At 37.7% G+C, this 18,398-nt stretch overlaps 1 protein-coding gene across 3 annotated transcripts in view; it reads right to left on the bottom strand.

The window, feature by feature from the left end:
- Window positions 1-18,398, bottom strand: part of ZNF66 (zinc finger protein 66) — a 33,455-nt gene that overhangs the window by 8,520 nt on the left and 6,537 nt on the right. For 2 of the 3 annotated variants that reach the window (XM_063801424.1, XM_024351788.3), the window contains exons 2-3: window positions 8,545-8,671; window positions 7,327-7,422 (exon numbers count right to left, since the gene is read on the bottom strand). In XM_063801424.1, the coding sequence (XP_063657494.1) occupies window positions 7,327-7,422; window positions 8,545-8,671 (223 nt within the window). The remainder of the gene's footprint in view (window positions 1-7,326; window positions 7,423-8,544; window positions 8,672-18,398) is intronic. The other variant, XM_063801423.1, reaches the window with a different exon arrangement.

Genomic DNA, 18,398 nt, shown 5'->3' with positions numbered 1-18,398 from the left:
AGCTAATAGTAAAAGCAATGCAAATTTCTGTCACCAAATCATTCAGTAGATACAAAAATACAGGACTCTCATTAAACTACTTAATGAAATGAAATGTAATCTTTGAAATGTAATCTTAGGACTTTGGATGGCCAAGGTGGGCCGATTACTTGATCCCAAAAGTTCAAGATCAGCCTGGGCAACATGGCAAAACTCTGTCTCTATGAAAAATACAAAAAAAGCTAGCTGGGTGTGAGGGCACATTCATGTAACCCAGCTACTTGAGAGGCTGAAATGAGAGGATCATCTGAGTTTGGGAGGTTCGAGCAGCCGTGAGCCATGCAAACAGCCTGGTTGACAGAGTGAGACCCTATCTCAAAAATACATGAGGCCGGACGCAGTGGCTCACACCTGTAATTCCAATACTTTGGGAGGCCAAGGTGGGCAGGTTACCTGAGGTCAGGAGTTCCAGATGAGCCTGGCCATCATGGGAAAACCCCATCTCTACTAAAAATGCAAAAAATTAGCCAGGTGTGGTGGCATGTGCCTGTAATCCCAGCTACTTGGAAGGCTGAGGCAGGAGAATCGCTTGAACCCAGGAGGTGAAGATTGCAGTGAGCTGAGATTGCACCATTGCACTCCAGCCTGGGTAACAATAGTGAAACTCCATCTCAAAAAATAAAATAAAATAAAATAAAATAAAATAAAAAATAAATGAATATATGCATAATGAAAATATTTTAAAAAGATATAGAATGCCTGAGTGGTTTTTTAAAAAGCATACACTATGCTCCCTACAAGAGACTCATTTTAGCATTGAGTCAAATAGGGTGAAAGTAACAGAATGAAAAAAAGTTATGTACCATGAAAATAGTAACCACAATTGAGTAAGGTGGTCATAATTATATTAGACAGAATATGCTTTAAGTCAAGTACGACCATGGGACAATGACTGATATTATATTATGGTAAAGTGAATTAATTTAGCAGGAATCTATAACTATAATATTTATCTATCTATATGTATATGTGTATATAACATCAGGGCTCCAAAATATATAAAGCAAATATTGACAAAAGTGAAGCAAGGCATACATAGCAACATAATAATTGTAGACAGCAAGAACCCATTTGCAATTAATAAATAGAAAATTCAGATAAAAACTAAGAAAGAGAAAACTGTGACAATATTATAGACCATATTAATTATTTTGCATATAGAGCAATACTTGAGAGTGCATAATTTATAAAGAAAAAAGGTTTATTTGGCTCACAGCTCAGCAGACTGTACAAGAAGTGTGTGTGTCAGCATGTGCTTCTAATGAGGATTTCAGGAAGCTTAAAATCATGGTGGAAGGTAAGGAATAACTGGATATATTATATGGTAAGAGACAGAGCAAGTGTGAGGTGAAGAAGCCATGTTCTTTTAATGAACCAGCTCTTATTTGAATTGATAGAGTCTAATCTTTTTGGTTGCCAAGAGTATGTACCAAGCCATTCATGAGAAATTCACCCTCATGACCCAAATATGTCCCACCAGGTCCCACACCCAACATTGAGGATTTATATTGCAGATTATAACTGGCAGATTCACAAATATGTGAATATGAAACACACTCTTCAACATATTCTTGCTCAGGGGGCAACAAATTTTATTTTTCAAAGATGTCAATACAACCTACAGTTAAAAGCTATGGAACTTAAACAATGTGATACACAAAGACAAACAGATAAAAGAACAGAATAGAGAGCTCAGAAATAAACCGTTCTGTATATGATCAAATGATCTTCCACAGAGTTGCCATGCATACAAAATAGAGAGAAATAATCTCTTCAAAAAATGATGTTGAAAACTGAATGTCAACACTGACAAAATAAAGTTGGATTATTTCCTTGAATGATACAATAATATATTTTAAATAAAATACTTAGACATAAAAATAAACAAATGGGAAAAAGCATTTGAAAAAACACACAAAATTACTAATTTGTAGAGAAATGAAAACAAAAAACACAATACCAACAAAATCGCCTCACACTCATTAGGTGTAATAAAAATAAAATCCATGTTGATTGCTGGTGGAAAACAAAGACACAGCCATTATTTTAAATGTTATAAATATTCCTCATTTATAAATCTATATCTAAAATATGTAACACAGGCCAGGTGCAGTAGCTCAAGCCTGTAATCCTAGCACTTTGGGAGGTTGAGGTGGGCAGATAACCTGAGGTCAGGAGTTTGAGACGAGCCTGGCCAACATGGTGAAATACCATTTCTACTAAAAACACAAAAATTACCTTGGCGATGTGACGTGCACCTGTAATCCCAGCTACTTGGGAGGCTGAGGTAGGGGAATCACTTGAACCCAGAAGGCAGAGCTTGCAGTGAGCCGAGATCGCACCACTGCACTTTAGCCTGGGCAACAGAGCAAGATTCCATCTCAAAAAAAAAAAAAAAAAAAAAAAGAAAGAAAAAGAAAGAAAGAAAGAAAACAACAACAAAAAAACAAAATATGCAACACAGGACCTGGAAGACATAATTGAAAATACATGTATTTTGTACCAGTATTCACAAAAGCCAAAAGGCCAAACCACCATATATCTCTTGATTTATAAACACATCAAAAAATATAACATACACATACAATGGAATATTATTCCACTTTAAAAAGAAAAATCTTGTCACATTTTAAGATGAACATTGAAAATATTATGCCACCTGAATTAATCCAGTAACAAAATTATGGATACTGTATGATTCCACTTATATGAGATATCTGAAGTAGTCAAAATCATAAAATCAGAAAGTGGAAGGTTTGTCTGTCAAGGGCTGGAAAGAGTGTAAAATGAGCAGTTGTTACTTAATGGGCATTGAGTTTTAGTTTTACAAGATGTAAAGTTTCTAGAAGCCTTTTGCATGACACTGTGAATATAATTAACATGCCTGAAATGAACAGCTCTTTTTTTGAGACGGGGTCTCACTGTGTCACCTAAGCTAAAGTGTAGTGGCACAATTTTGACTCCCCCTCAATCTCCCAAGTAGCTGGGACCACAGCTGCACACCACCATGCCTGGCTATTATTAATTTTTTTTATAGAGGAGAGTCTCCATATGCTGCCCAGGCTGGTCTCAAACTTTTGGGCTCCAGGTATCCTCCTGTCTTGGCCTCCCAAAATCCTGGGATTACAGATCAGAGCCACCACCACGCCTGGCCCTGAAATGTACACTTCAATAGATTTAAGATGGTAAATTTTACATTATGTGTTTTTAAAACAATTTTTTTTTAAAGAAAAACTGAAAAAAAAATTACATATTTTTTTGAAAATTACCTTCAAATCACAAAAATGTTTCTCTCATGAAAGGAAATACATATTAATCACTAAACACATGGTAAAATAAGACTATCCCCATGAGTACTTACTTAGACAAGATAAAACTACCATGGAAAATAAGCTAAGAAAGAGTATAAGATAAGCCATAACTAAAATTGGTGTCATATTTATAGATAAACAGACATACATATGTAACCTGATTGTGACAGACATGCATAATTTATCTCTTAAACCTAAAATTGACTTAAAGTATACAAGCAGAATTGCAAATTGTCTAAAATTATAATACATAAGTAAAACCAAAACACCCAATAAACTAATGGTAAGAAACCTACACTGAGGCCAGGTGCAGTGGATCATAACTGTAATCCCAGTACTTTGGGAGGCTGAGGTGTGCAAATCACGAGGTCACCAGTTCCAGACCAGACTGGCCAATATGGTGAAACCCCATCTCTTCTAAAAATACAAAAATTAGCCAGGCATGGTGGCGCACGCCAGTAGTCCCAGCTACTCAGGAGGTCAAGGCAGAAGAATCACTTGAGCCCTCGAGGAAGAGGTTACAGTGAGCCAAGATCACGCCAATGCACTCCAGCCTGGGTGACAGAGCAAGACTCCATCCAAAAAAAAAAAAACCTACACTGAAAAAACACACTAATATAAAACTTCAAAACAATAATAAATGTTTACTCATAAAATCTAGCATGCAACATTGATGTATTATTAAAAAATTGTCAGGCCAGGTGTGGTGGCTCACAACTGTTATCTCAACACTTTGGAAGGCCAAGGCAAGCAGATCACCTGAGGTCAGGAGTTCAAGACCAGCCTGGCCAACTTGGTGAAGCCCTGTCTCTACTAAAAATACAAAAATTTGCCAGGGGTGGTGACACATGCCTGTAACCCCAGCTACTTGAGAGACTGAGGCATGAGAATTGCTTGAACCTGGAAGGTGGAAGTTGCAGTGAGCCACGATCACACCACTGCACCGCAGGCTGGGTGACAGAGTGTGACTCCATCTCAAAAAAAATAAAAATGTTTCTAGGTAACTGAAATATTTAACTGTTAGTGTGTACTCACTAAATGCAGGTATTTTGAATCATTGGCATGCCCTGTGTGGCAGTAAAATTTCAGAGAATATGCAGTATAATTATAAATAGAAGATTCTAATGAGAAACTTAAAAATTAGCATTTTAAGGAAACTAGTTACTTTTAATGTTTTAAATATATGGTATTTTTACACAAAATAAAACAGCTATAATCAAACTTTAGAAGCAAAGAGTAGCCTTACATTGTTAAATTTAAAATTATATAATTTGCAGAATAGGGTTAGACCTTCTGATATGTAAAACAAATATTGAGAAATAAACTATGTTATTATTTAGATATAGGCTAAAAAAAAGATGAAAATCCTTTAATTCCTTTTTGCCTGCAGCAAACTTAAATTCATAAGTAATTTAATTTTAGTAATATGGGTCCCTATGAGTTATCTAATTTACTTCAGGCATACCATGCAAATTCTAGCACATTGTCCTAAATATCTGAATCTAAATTTACAGACAAATCTGAAAGAGAAAATAGAAAGTAAAAATGTATAGGGAGAGTGACATCAGTAAGATGAAAAGATTAAAAGTCCCTATTTTCATATTCCCTTACGCAAAAAAAAAGTCAGCCATCTCTGACAAAAATGCCTTTATGAGAGAAATAGGCATTATGGCTCACACCTGTAACGACAGATACATGGTACATTAACGTTGGAGAACTGCTTCAGGCCAGGATTTTGAGACCAGCCTGGGTTATGTAGCAAGACCCCATCTCCAAAATACACGCCTCTAAGAGAGATTTGAGATCCAGGGAGGGAGTTGTGAAATGCTGCTAAAGCTTAAGATTGAGAAGTGTTCTATTCAGAAGAGAACCTGCCCTTAGTCAGGTGGGAAACTGCAGGACCCCTACTCATGGCTACAGACCAGATAGGGTTCACCCAACTTGGTCCCACTGAGAATTCTGAACTTACTCTGTAACCAATCCAAACTCCTCCCAGTCAGAGTCTGGCAGAGGTCCTGACATTCAAGAGACCTGGATGAAGGCACCCATTTACAACAATGTAGGCAGGCCTGCAGACTTTGGACTTTACTGGGATCCCTGAAGCGGTTCTATGACTCAGTTTCAGTTACCTGAGCCAAGTTTATGGTCAGTTCTGCCTACATAGAAACCCACACAATTGGGCAGGGTGCAGTGCCTCACACCTGTAATTCCAGCAATTTGGGAGGCTGAGGCAGGCGGATCGCCTGAGGTCAGGAGTTCAAGACCAGCCTGACCAACATGGAGAAACACCTTCTCTACTAAAAATACAAAATTACCCAGGCATGGTGGCGCATGCCTGTATTTGCAGCTACTTGGGAGGCTGAGGCAGGAGAATCACTGGAACCCAAGAGGCGGAGGTTGTGGTGAGATGAGATCGCACCATTGCACTCCATCTTGGGCAACAGGAGCAAAACTCCATCTCGAAAAAAAAAAAAAAGAAAAAAGAAACCCACACAGTTCCCTAAGGAAATGCTTCTAAAATCAGTTTATGAAAACTTGAAGAGGTGTTTACTCCATCAAATTCAGACACCAATACAAAACTATATTGTGTCCATTGTCAATGCTTCTATTTGAATGTAGTAATGGAAGTATGTGGCAGAAGAATTATTCACAGAAATTAAAAAATCCAGCCAGGCATGGTGGCTCATGGCTGTAATCCCAACATTTTGGGAGGCAGAGGCGGGCAGATCATCTGAGGTCAGGAGTTTGAGACCAGCCTTGCCAACATGGTGAAACACCGTCTCTACCAAAAAAATACAAAAAAGTAGCTGGGTGTTGTGGTGAGCACCTGTAATCCCAGCTACTCAGGAGGCTGAGGCAGGAGAGCCACTTGAGCCCAGGAGGCGAAGGTTGCAGTGAGTCAAAATCACACCATTGCACTTTAGCCTGGGCAAAAAGAGTGAAAGCCCCTCTCAAAAAAAAAAAAAAAAAAAAAAAAAAAAAGTTGCTGGTTGTAGATCACACAATTTTATATTTAAAAAACCATAAACAGTACATTAAAACCTGTCTAAACTAATAAATACACTCAGTAAATTAGCAAAATATAAAATTAAACACACAAGTATATGTATGGTTTCTTACACTTAAAACAAACTATCTGATGAGGAAGAAAAAATCTTATTTAATATAGCATTAAATAAATTCCTGAGAAAAAAATTAACCAAGGAGGTAAAAAAAAGTTTACAATAACAAAATAAAAAAATTAGAAGATAAAAATTAATTTTAAAATATTTTATGTCAATGAATTAAAAGAATATTATTAAAGTATCATATTATCCAAAGTGATTTATAGACTCAATAATCTTCCTATTAAAATTGCAGTGTTTTTTTTTACAATAATGGAAAATACAATTCTAAAATTTACATGAAACTAAAATAAACTTTGAATAGCCAAAGCAATCTTGAGGAAAAAGAAGAAAACAGAATATCGTACTTACAATTTCAAACTATATTTCAAGACTATATAGTAATAAAAATAGAATGGACTGTGCACAAAAATGAACAAAAAAAAATGCAACAGAAACTACTACTCTTACAAATTTCAGACCAGATACACAAAGAAAACTAAAAAATAGTTTCAGTTTCTCAAAATTAGGAAGATATTTGTGTGTCCCCAAAACAATGAAAAAGCAGCTGGATTGTGCTGTCTCTTATATGCCATGAAGAGGACTTTGGCTCTCACTGTGAATGTGAAGGAAGCTCACTGAGAGAAAAGTAGAATTTTTAGAGAATTTAGAAGCATAAGACAATATGCCCCTTTGTGACAGCAAAATTTAAAACAACAAAAACAAAAACAAAAACAAAAAACAAAAAAAACAGCTGCCCAGAAGTTCCTTTGGAACACAGCTTCCAGAATCACACCTTAAGGACTGGCTTTCTCTTTGACCTTGGACTTCTTACTGTGTTGTCTGTTGTATTCATTTTCACTCACACCTACCTGAGGGGTTGGCTACCATCTCATGTCTCTTCATAGTCGAAGGTTTTTTTCCTTGCTCCAGATGGGTGATGAGGTCTGGCTTTGAGACAACAATACCTGTTTTATCAAAAATAAATAACATGAACCTTGCTCACATTCTCCAATTACAAGCTAGTAATGTGCTCAGGAAAGATGATGTGATAAAATATTCTAGTAAATTAATAACAAAATACAAATTTGTAACAGAGATTTCTAAATATTTAGAAAATACTTCCAATTTGCCTGGTGCAGTGGCTCATGCCTGTAATCTCAGCACCTTGGGAGGCCGAGGCAGGCAGATCCTAAGGTCAGGAGTTTGAGACCAGCTTGGCCAGCATGGTGAAACCCCATCTCTACTGAAAATACAAAAATTAGCCGAGCATAGTGATGTGTGCCTGTAGTCCCACATACTTGGGAGGCTGAGGCAGGAGAAACTTGGGAGGTGGATGTTGCAGTAAGCCCAGATTGCACCACTGCACTCTAGCCTGGGGAACAGAGTGAGACTCTGTCTCAAAAAAAAAAAAGAAAAGAAAAGAAAATACTTTCAATTTGTAGGTTTCCTAATTTTACTACCTGGTACTACTGAATCAAAACTTGGTGGTGGCAAGTAGATTTTCAGGTGGAAGCTATAATATTTTAAGTCAGTAAATTTCTGGAATTACCACTAATTTAGAGTGAAGAATATAACTCACCTCAGAAATGTGGAAAGTTTGTATTAAGATGAAATATCTTGAAGAAATTTTTTTCTTTCTTTTTTTTTTTTTTCTTCCTTGAGACAGAATCTTGCTCTGTTGCCCAGGCTGCAGTGCAATGTCATGATCTCAACTCACTGCAACCTTCACCTCCTGAGTTCAAGTGATTCTCCTGCCTCACCCTCCTGAGTCCTGGGATTATAGGTGCATGCCACAGCCCGCAGCTAATTTTTTGTACTTTTATTAGAGTTGGGGTTTCAGCATTTTGGCCAGCTGGTCTCAAACTCCTGGCCTCAGGTAATCCCCCTGCCTCAGCCTCCCAAAGTGCTGGGATTACAGGCATGAGGCACCAAAGTAATTCTTTTCTAAATGAACAAATTCTGAAGATTTTCTTGAAAAACTGGATCTGAAACTCTTTTATAAAAAGAATAAATTACTAACATTCTACAAAAAAGAGAAATAAAACAATTTGTGTATATTATGAGTTATGTATTAAAGTTTTTCTCACCAAGAAAGACCAGGTTTCTGTAGTTCTCTAACATCACATCCCTATATAAATTCCGCTGTGCCATGTCCAGGCAATGCCACTCCTCCAGAGAGAATTCTATGGCCACATCTCTAAATTGCAATGGCCCCTGAAAAATATACACACACACATTTTCACCAAGTGGTTATGGGCGGAATTTTTAATTTGACTTAAGGTGATATGAGAGAGTAAAGATAACTGGTTCTGACTTATAGGACTGACTAAAGTTATCCTATAAAATAATTTTCAACACAGAAATATTCTCTAAAGTATTCTCTAACTCTGAGAAAATAAAGGAACATAAGATCCACAACATCAGTTCATATATTTTTCTAGAAAATAAACTATAAAATTAAGGGCATGAACACAAACATGTACATTTTTGAGTGCTATATTTACATCATATGGAATGAGTTGTGAATATTTTTCAGATGAAAAAGGCATGTTTTAATATGTACAATAAGCTGAAGACCTTGTTATGCAGGGTTTTCTTCCAGAAGATCTGGAATAAAGTCTGATTTTTTGAATTTCTAGCAAGCTAACCAATAATGTCAATGTTTTTGGCCCAAGAAGGATATTTTGTCAAACATCCAGTAAGTGGAAGAGCCTGTGTTTTTTCCAGTTTTTCTGGCCTGTAAACAAAGATAAGAGCCTTAATTTTCCAAAGAAAAATATGTAGAAAAAAAGAAAAAAGAACAGCTGCCAGATTAAATATGATTGTTTGTTCACATCAGCTGCATAATGAAACTTAATAATGAAGAGAAAAATAATTAGCTATATAGTAAAAAAAAGTCTGTCAGAGACTTATTTAAGCAAGTGAATCATTAACCATTAACTGCACTATGACAACTTTTTATGATGTGTTAATGCATACAGAAGAATACAGCATCACTATTGAAATATTCCTTTTTAAAAAAAGCAAATAAAATCTGAATGTAATCAAAAAGAATCATCAGTTTTATGCAAACCTCAAAATACAGATACCTCCTATGTTCTGTAATTTTTAGTAGTAATATTAAGCAGGCTTCATTAACACCCTAGAAAGCAGGTATCTCCTAATAATTTTTTTCAGAATTTCTGGGTAATAAATGCCATCACATTTAAATGAGCAATTTTCTTTTCTTTTTTTTTTTTTTTGAGATTAAGTCTCACTCTTGTCCCCCAGGCTGGAGTGCAATGGCACGATCTCAGCTCACTGCAACCTCCGCCTCCTGGGTTCAAGTGGTTCTCCTCCCTCAGCCTCCCAAGTAGCTGGGATTACAGGTGCCTGCCATCACGCCAGGCTAATTGTTATATTTTTAGTAGGGACGGGGTTCCACCATGTTGGCCAGGTTGGTCTCGAATTCCTGACTTCAGGCGATCTGCCTGCCTTGACCTCCCAAAGTGCTGGGATTACAGGCATGAGCCACCACGCCCGACCTAAATAAGCAATTCCTTAATCCTGTTCAGCATACAGCTAATGGAACACATGAATGGAGCCTCAACATTATATTTTCTCCATCTTTACTAAGGACCACAGTTTTCCCCAATAGAAATCTTGAGTATCCACATCTTTCCATGTTCAACAGCCACAAAGGGAACATTTTTAATATTGCAGATCATAAATTCCTGTTGATAAATCTGCATGGCGTATAAGAAGTTATGATGTAGAGAATGAAGAGAAGGCTCTGGGATACAGGGAAGAAATATTTTTCAGACACGTTTGACTATCATAAGAATTTTAAGAAGTACTTAAACCAAACTCCTTAGGGAGGAAAAACACAAGTAGAGAAGTAAAAGTTTTCAAGTACTAGATACATGGCATTCCAGGAGGCAGAGTGGACATAGCTTTTCAGCTGAGGCATGTTTACCTGAAGCCTTTTTTTTTTTTTCTCTTTCTGTATCTCCTCCTTCTCTGGAATTCCTTCTCAGATGAGATTCTCTGGACAAATTACCCCTGCATCTTGAGAATATGCCTTTAAAGGTGTCAGTGCCACATGTTTACCAGCTAGCATGGCATCAATTGGCAGAAAAAGACAGAAAAATCCATCCATTTCTATCCTTTAAAACAGAAGAGATTCAGGAGCAATGAGCTGCTCCATGAAGATGAAAATATAAGTTTCTCCTTTCCTGTCCTCAGGTGCCCTCCCCTGCCACAGACACCAGCAATTTCTGCCACAGTAATGGAAATATGCACCACACTGACCTGTCCCTACCAAACCCAAATAGAATAGGCCCTGTGACCACCCTTTAGCGCAAAGGTGGAATTTAACTCTCATGAATGTATTTTGAAGCCTTCATACTTGATTCTGGCCTCACCTTAGAGTCACATGAGGCCCTTCATTAAAACAACATGGATGCTTCCACCCAGAACAATAAACAGAAGCTGTGGGGAGGGCACAAGAGATTTCTGCAAATTGGCCATGTGATCCTAATGAGAAGCCTGGGCTGATAATCACTAAGCTAAGCATTGCCTCTCAAGCTTTAACAAGCTTATAAATCACTTGGTAATTTTGGCCCCACTTTATGTAATGTAATTCTGCAGGTTTGAAAAGGGTCTATGCATGGGTGTTTTAAACAAGTCCCCTGTCAAAGCTGATGTTGCTCCCCATTGGTGCATTATTTACATTAGTTAGAGAAGCAGGCACAGCACAGGATCCCTTACACTTGGCACTCTTGTCACAACCAAATACTTCTGGTACAAACAAGGAGAGGAAACAGAAGGCAGCAATGTCTGAATAAGTCTGTATTTTAAAAACAACATGTACACATGTACTAATGCAATGTTTATTAAACAGATACTGTGTGCTCAAGAGCATGATACAGAGCACTGTGCTGGGCATAACACATTATGTGATTTAATTCTCATAACATCCTGGGAGCTGGTACTAAGGGTTTAATAATTTCCAGGATTTCAAAAAAGGGCCCAGTATCTCTATTTCTTCTTCTGTTCCTCTGTCATCAATTTTTTTTAAATTATAAGGAATAAAAGCTAAATACAGACAGATGAAAGAGATACAGAAAGAAAGAGGTTAATGTAGTTTAGACAAAATTTTATTCTCTTTATATTTACTTTTTTGTGACTTATGGAGCAACTACTGGATCTGCAGGAATAGAAAACAAGTGTCTAAATATAATGTCTCTGCAAACACTGGTTTTAATAGAACATTTAAAATCTAGGACCCTAAAATACATACGTTATTTATCCCATTTATCTGTTTTTGGGTTTCAAGAAATTGTGAACACCAGCTCTAGAAAGGCAACAGGATTCACCAGCCAAAACTCTGATCTCTTCTAATCAGTTCTCTGAGGAAAGACTCCAAGGTATGGTCAGACCAAAGTAAGGCCTCCAAAAAGGGTGAATCTGAACAGGTCTGAGGCAGGGTGGGGACTCTATGTAGAATTCTTCCCTCTATGCCACTGCAGTACTACCAGTTTTCTTTTTTCAAAGGTTACCTAAAAGAAAAACTTAAATCCCAGAATTTCTGTAATTTTAATATTTTCTAGCCACTGTCCTGTCAACTTTATGCTACATACTAATACGCAATTTAAACAAATCCTTTAAGGTTTTCTAGGGTAACTTTTTTTTTTTTAAATAGATGAAGTCTCACTCTATTGCACAGGCTGGAGTGCAGTGGTGCCATTTCAGCTCACTACAAGCTCTGCCTCCTGGGTTCAAGTGATTCTTCTACCTCAGCCTCCCGAGTAGCTGAAACTACAGATGTGTGCCACCATGCCCAGCTAATTTTTGTATTATTAGTAGAGACGGCGTTTCACCACATTGGTCAGGCTGGTCTCAAACTCCTGACCTTGTGATCCACCTGCCTTAGCCCCCCAAAGTGCTGAGATTACAAGCATGAACAACCATGCCCAGCCTTTCTAGGGTAATTTTATTAGAAAATAAATATGTACACTTAGCAAGGTAAAAGAAATAGAAATTATATGGCCAGGCGTGGTGGCTCACACCTGTAATCCCAGCGCTTCAGGAGGATGACGCGGGTAGATCACGACATCAGGAGTTTGAGACCAGTCTGACCAAGATGGTGAAACCCTGTCTCTACTAAAAATGCAAAAATTGGCTGGGCATGATGGCCAGCACCTGTAATGCCAGCTACTCAGGAGGCTGAAGCAGGAGAATCACTTGAACCAGGGTGGCAGAAGTTGCAGTGAGCCAAGATCACACCACTGTACTCCAGCCTGGGTGACACAGACTCCGTCTCAAAATAAAAATTATAATAATCCTTCTGTTCATAAATATGCCTTGAGATGTAGACATCAGAAGTCGCAATATAAACAAAGTAGACTAAATAAAGCCCAAGATTTTGGACACATGTGTTTATTGTACCAACCATATGATGCATAATTATTTATCCAGTTGCTAGTCTAGACTAAACATTTCTGGACTGTAGGAACCATGACTGCTTCATGGTTTTTTAATGGCTATATGAAATTGAAGCAACTAGTTTATCTGTTTGGGTCTCCAGATCTCCTCCTTCTTTATCATCCAAGTAACAGGAAACTGGAGAAACTCTCATCTGGGTAGCAACCAAAGATACCTCTTGTATGAGGGGATGAAAAAACACAGGATGACTCATTTCTCTTACACTGAGACAGAAGCAGAATTAACCACTCTTGTCAGTCTAACACAATTCTGCTCTGAACATCCTCAAATACCTCAAAGACACCTAGGTGATTTTGAGGGAATTCCCAGTGACCCTGGGCTGATGGCCCAATGATCAACCAGGCTGGAGAGACTCAGGCTGATTCTAAATAGAAAATGGAACTGCCCTGGTGGAACTCCAGAACCTGGAACACCCATTCTGATTTGCTAGCTCTTGGGTAAAGGAAATAACAAAAATAACTCTTCTCCAGTATTCCACTTTACAGGTAATTATAGTTGTGATCATGGCTCTGGATACTTTGTGGCCTTGATCTCTCATGCCTAAGATGCTTATTTACACTTACAAATTCTGCCATCAGATTCTATTTCCTCCTGGAGCCTCTCACATCACTGTAGCAGGTCAATGAACAAGATGTGAAAAATCTCAAAGAGCCACACTCCCAAAATGGGGCTGTAAGATGTTTAGGTTGACATCTCACAACGCAGAAAATGCCTTTTGTTAGTTTTCTGTACATTTTCTATCCAAAGTCCAGGCTTTTTTGTAAATCCCAGGCAGAGGCCAGACCTTAATTGCAGATTCTAGGTAGGATCAACCTGGCTCTGCATCCTTTGATGTTACAGCAAGTGGAATACAATCTAAGTAGAGATCCCCTCATAAAGGCTGCTCTAGCACATTCTAAATGATAAGTCTATATATATATAAGAAAAGGCTGACACAACATGAACATAAGTAGACAGTTTATTTGGGTCAAGTTTAAGGATCATAACCTGGGAGCAAAGATTCAAGTTGCCTGGAATCTACACTTTAATTAGGAGCAATTACAAGAGGATTTGTAAAGACAACAACAGAGGGACAGAGAGTGGGCTGACACAAAGTTGTTTTTCAGAAATTTTTATTTATAGAAATAGCATTGATTATTAATTAGATATATATCATAATGGTTTAGGGTATAAAATATAGTGTCCAGGCCAGGCTCAGTGGCTCAAGCCTGTAATCCCAGCACTTTGGGAGGCCGAGGTGGGCAGATCACTTGAGGTCAGAAGTTCAAGACCAGCCTGACCAACATGGAGAAATCCCATCTCTACTAAAAATACAAAATTAGCTGGTCATAGTGGCATATGTCTGTAATCCCAGCTACTGGGGAGGCTGAGACAGAAGAACTGCTTTAACCCAGGAGGCAGAGGTTGCAGGGAGCCAAGATTGTGCCATTGCACTCAGCCTGGGCAACAAGAGTGAAACTCCATCTCAAAAACAAACAAACAAAAATATAGTGTCCAATGTGGCATGATTAGTGTCATTTATAGCTACTTGTGCCAATAGCGAACAGTTTCAAGAGATTAATACATAGTTAATAGGAGGATAAAGATGTAACTGCACTTTTATTTTAATGTCTCTCTGAGTTTGATAACCAAAAGGACTTGCATTTTTCAGATAAAAGTTTTTTATTTCTCAAATCTCACGACCTGGATTCAAAATTTGAAGCTGCAGATTTATGGCCTGAATGGCTGGAGTAGCAGCAGGTATTACCTGTACATTTGTGGGCATTTTGGCAAGAGGAGGAAGAAGAAAGTGGAGATTCTCATGTCTCTATGTCTACTCAATGCACACATTTACTCTGATTGGGTTTCTGGGCTCCATATTCTCTGAATCAGTTTCAGTCTGAAGATACAAGAGTCAGTGAAAGAGGTACAATGATTGATTGCTGCCCGTGAAGTTTGTAGAAATTTGATCTAGCCTCTCTAGAAGTGATTGTAGAGAACTCTAGATACCAAATAGGCAGAGACACAATTCTGCCTGCATATTTAGGGGACAGCGTGCACTTTGCTGCACAAGTATAAGTTGACTGGAAGCCTGAGAGGGAAAGTCCCCTCTAGAGTAAATTCTGGTTGGCACCTTATGTGTTTATATCACATCTGGTAATTCTAGACAGTGTTTGGAAACAATAATTAAAAGAAAAATTGGGCTGGGAGTAGTGACTCACACCTGTAATCCCAGGACTCTGGGAGGCTGAGGTGGGCAGATCAACTGAGGTCAGGAGTTTGAGACCAGCTTAGCCAACACAGTGAAACCCCATCTTTACTAACAACATGAAAATTAGCCCAGCACAGTGGCAGGTGCCTGTAATCCCAGCTACTCAGGAGGCTGAGGCAGGAGAGTCACTTGAACCCGGGAGCTGTAGGTTGCAGTGAGCTGAGATCATGCCACTACACTCAGCCTTGGTGACAGAGTGAGACCTCTATCTCAAAAAAAAAAAAAAAAAACAGAAAAAGAAGAAAAATTTTCTCCAGCCCCAGAGAAGCTCCAGCCCCAGAAAAAGAAAATGGTTTCTTCAGCCCCAGAGAAAGAAAATGGCTTTCTTACAAAATTAAACTTGAAAGTGACATACATCATGGTCAATATGTTTAACAGATTACAAAGATGGAAAGATGGTCACCATAATTAGTCCACAAGTAGAAGAATTTATAGCACCATGTCACACATAGTTCATCCTAAAATCACCTGGAGATGGAAGAGGGCATCTGGGTATGCTAAATGCTTATATCCAATGACAAATAAACTTTCCACATCTTCAGAACAGGAGGTAGTTTAGCAGCTTGAAGCCCAGTGGCTGCTGAAGGTAGGCTTTCACTCTGCTACAAAAATGGTTGAATAGGATTCTCTCTTTGGCTATTTACATTTTAGAGCAGTGGCTCTGTACTCCCTGGCCCTGGGCTACAGCACTCCTGCTTGCTTTCCCCTGGTTGCTGGTCTCCTCTCTTGACCTCTACTATCTGCCACTGAGGCACAGCCCAGAGCACAGCTCACATTTTATGTGAACTACATTTGCCACAGCAACACTCTAATGTCACAACAGAGAGTGAGGCCTGAGCTGCAGGAGGAGAGCCTGCAGGCCTCCTAGGTAGAATCATATCTTCACAATAATGAAACTGGGAGCAGTGTTTCAGCCTCACTTTCTACTTATAATGGTGACATGGAAAAAATATTGAATTTCCAACATGAGTCCAGATAGAGATAACATCAGAAGTTTTCACTGTGACAACCCACCTCATTCAGACACCACGGGATACTAGTAAGGCTTCTGAAACAGACAAAGCATTGGAGAGAAAAACAGATCTCCCTCTGAGCAAGATAATTTTGAGAGAAGGAAGTTAAAAAGATCTTAAGAAAAAGGTCAGATTAGATATAAGATTGTTAAGTCAGCCAGAAAATATTCTCCTAAAATAAATTTCTCTCGAAACACTCAAAGTGTATAGCTACTCTCACCATGAGAAACATGAGCATTAGGAGGGTGCAGATTTTCAGAAAGAATAATTTTATAAAGTTTCTTTTCCATCTCTGCTGCTGTCTCATCTTCTAGCCATTGAATGGGGGTTCTATATTGAAATACATCTGACAACTTCAAACAACACTTTTTGATGAAGAAATAGAATCTGATTGTGTTCGTATAGTGGAATATATTAGAACTTGCAACATAGCTAACTGAAGAGGTATTATGGTGTTGGGGTGGCCACATCACCTGTCTTTATCTGTCCTGTAATAGGAACATACCAATTTAGTGAAATAAAAGATACCTAAATTGTGTTTACTCATTGTTATCCCTATTGAATAAAGTAATAAATATGTCAGACAAATATCTACTGTAATAATTTGGTAGTAAATTTTCTCTGGCTATTAGATATAAATATCTAAGTATGAATAATTTCAATGAACGTCATAGTATATGTACCATTTTTAAAAACTGTAACTATACTTCAGTTAAAACACTTTATATTTCAAAAGTATAAATTACAATATTAAAATAACCATTTAAGTGATTCAAAGTAAGTATTGTGGCTTTATATTCATAATATTGTAGAAAATACTGCTTATGGCTCACCCCTGTAATCCCAGCAACTTGAGGCTGAGATGGGTAGATCACTTGAGGTCAGGAGTTCAAGATCAAGCTGGACAACATGGTGAGACCCTATCTTTACTAAAAATACAAAAACTTAGCCAGGCATGGTGGTGTGCACTTGTAATCCCAGCTACTCAGGAGGCTGAGGCAGGAGAATCACTTGAATCTGGGAGGCAGCAGTTGCAGTCAGCTGAGATCACGCCACTGCACTCCAGCCTGGGAAACAGAGTGAGAGTCTGTCTCAAAAAAGAGGAAACACTGTTTAATTTATATGAATGCAGTTTGTCTACAAACACTAAACATAACTATGCTAATTGTTCTGAAGTAATAAATAGAAAACAAGGTACAACTACAGATTGCACTGTTGAGTTCATGCATTGAACTGTTCTTGCATTTGCAGTATTAGTACTTCAGCCTGCAAATATTGGATAATTACCTTGGATAATCAGGTTTCTGTCAAAGAAACTTAGTATCTTTTAGTCTTTATCATTCTGTATTGCTAAATTTAATTTTATCTTTGTGCTATGCTTCTGTGTGCTCTTAAATGAGTTTTAACTAAACAAATCTGTGTCTACCTTAAAGGACTAAAAATGAAAAAAATAAACTTTTCAGAAGCAAAAACAAAGCAATAAATCTGAAGTACCAGATAAAGATAATCTGGAGTCATAAAAAATGAAAAAGGTTTATTTAGCGGTTAATATGATTTACATATATTTCAAAAAAGCAGAGAAAAACATCTACATATAATCTAAATCCCTTAAGAACAGACGGAATAGCAAAATTTGTTTTGGAACTTTTTAAAGAGTTTTGAACTCTTGGACATCTGAATTTTTCACACTGTATGCACTTCAAAGAATGTTTATGGGGAAAAAGGAGAAGAGAGAAAGATGTTATAAAAAATCCACGAGTGCACAAGACCAATGCAACAGAATAGAGAGCCCAGAAATAATGCCACCCTCCTATAACCATCAGATTTTTGACAAAGCTGACAAGAGGAATGCAGCAAGAATTCTCTATTTAACAAATGGTGCTAAAATAACTACCTAGCACTATGTAGAAGACTGAAACTAGATCCCTTCATTACACCATATACAAAAATCAACTCAAGATAAATTAAACACTTTAATGTAAACTTAAAATTATAAGAAAATCTGCACGATAACCTAAGAAACACCATTCTAGACACAGAAACTGGCAAAGACTTCATGATGAAGCTACCAAAAGCAATTGCAACAAAAGCAAAAATTGACAAATGGAACTTCTTCACAGCAAAGGAAACTATCAACAGAGGAAAAAGACAACCTACAGAATGAAAGAAAATATTTGCAAACTTTGCCTCT

Source organism: Pan troglodytes, chromosome 20, assembly GCF_028858775.2.
Source record: "Pan troglodytes isolate AG18354 chromosome 20, NHGRI_mPanTro3-v2.0_pri, whole genome shotgun sequence".
Taxonomy (NCBI): domain Eukaryota; kingdom Metazoa; phylum Chordata; class Mammalia; order Primates; family Hominidae; genus Pan; species Pan troglodytes.
The sequence above is the reverse complement of the archived record's forward strand: the minus strand, read 5'-3'. Positions and strand labels throughout refer to the sequence as shown.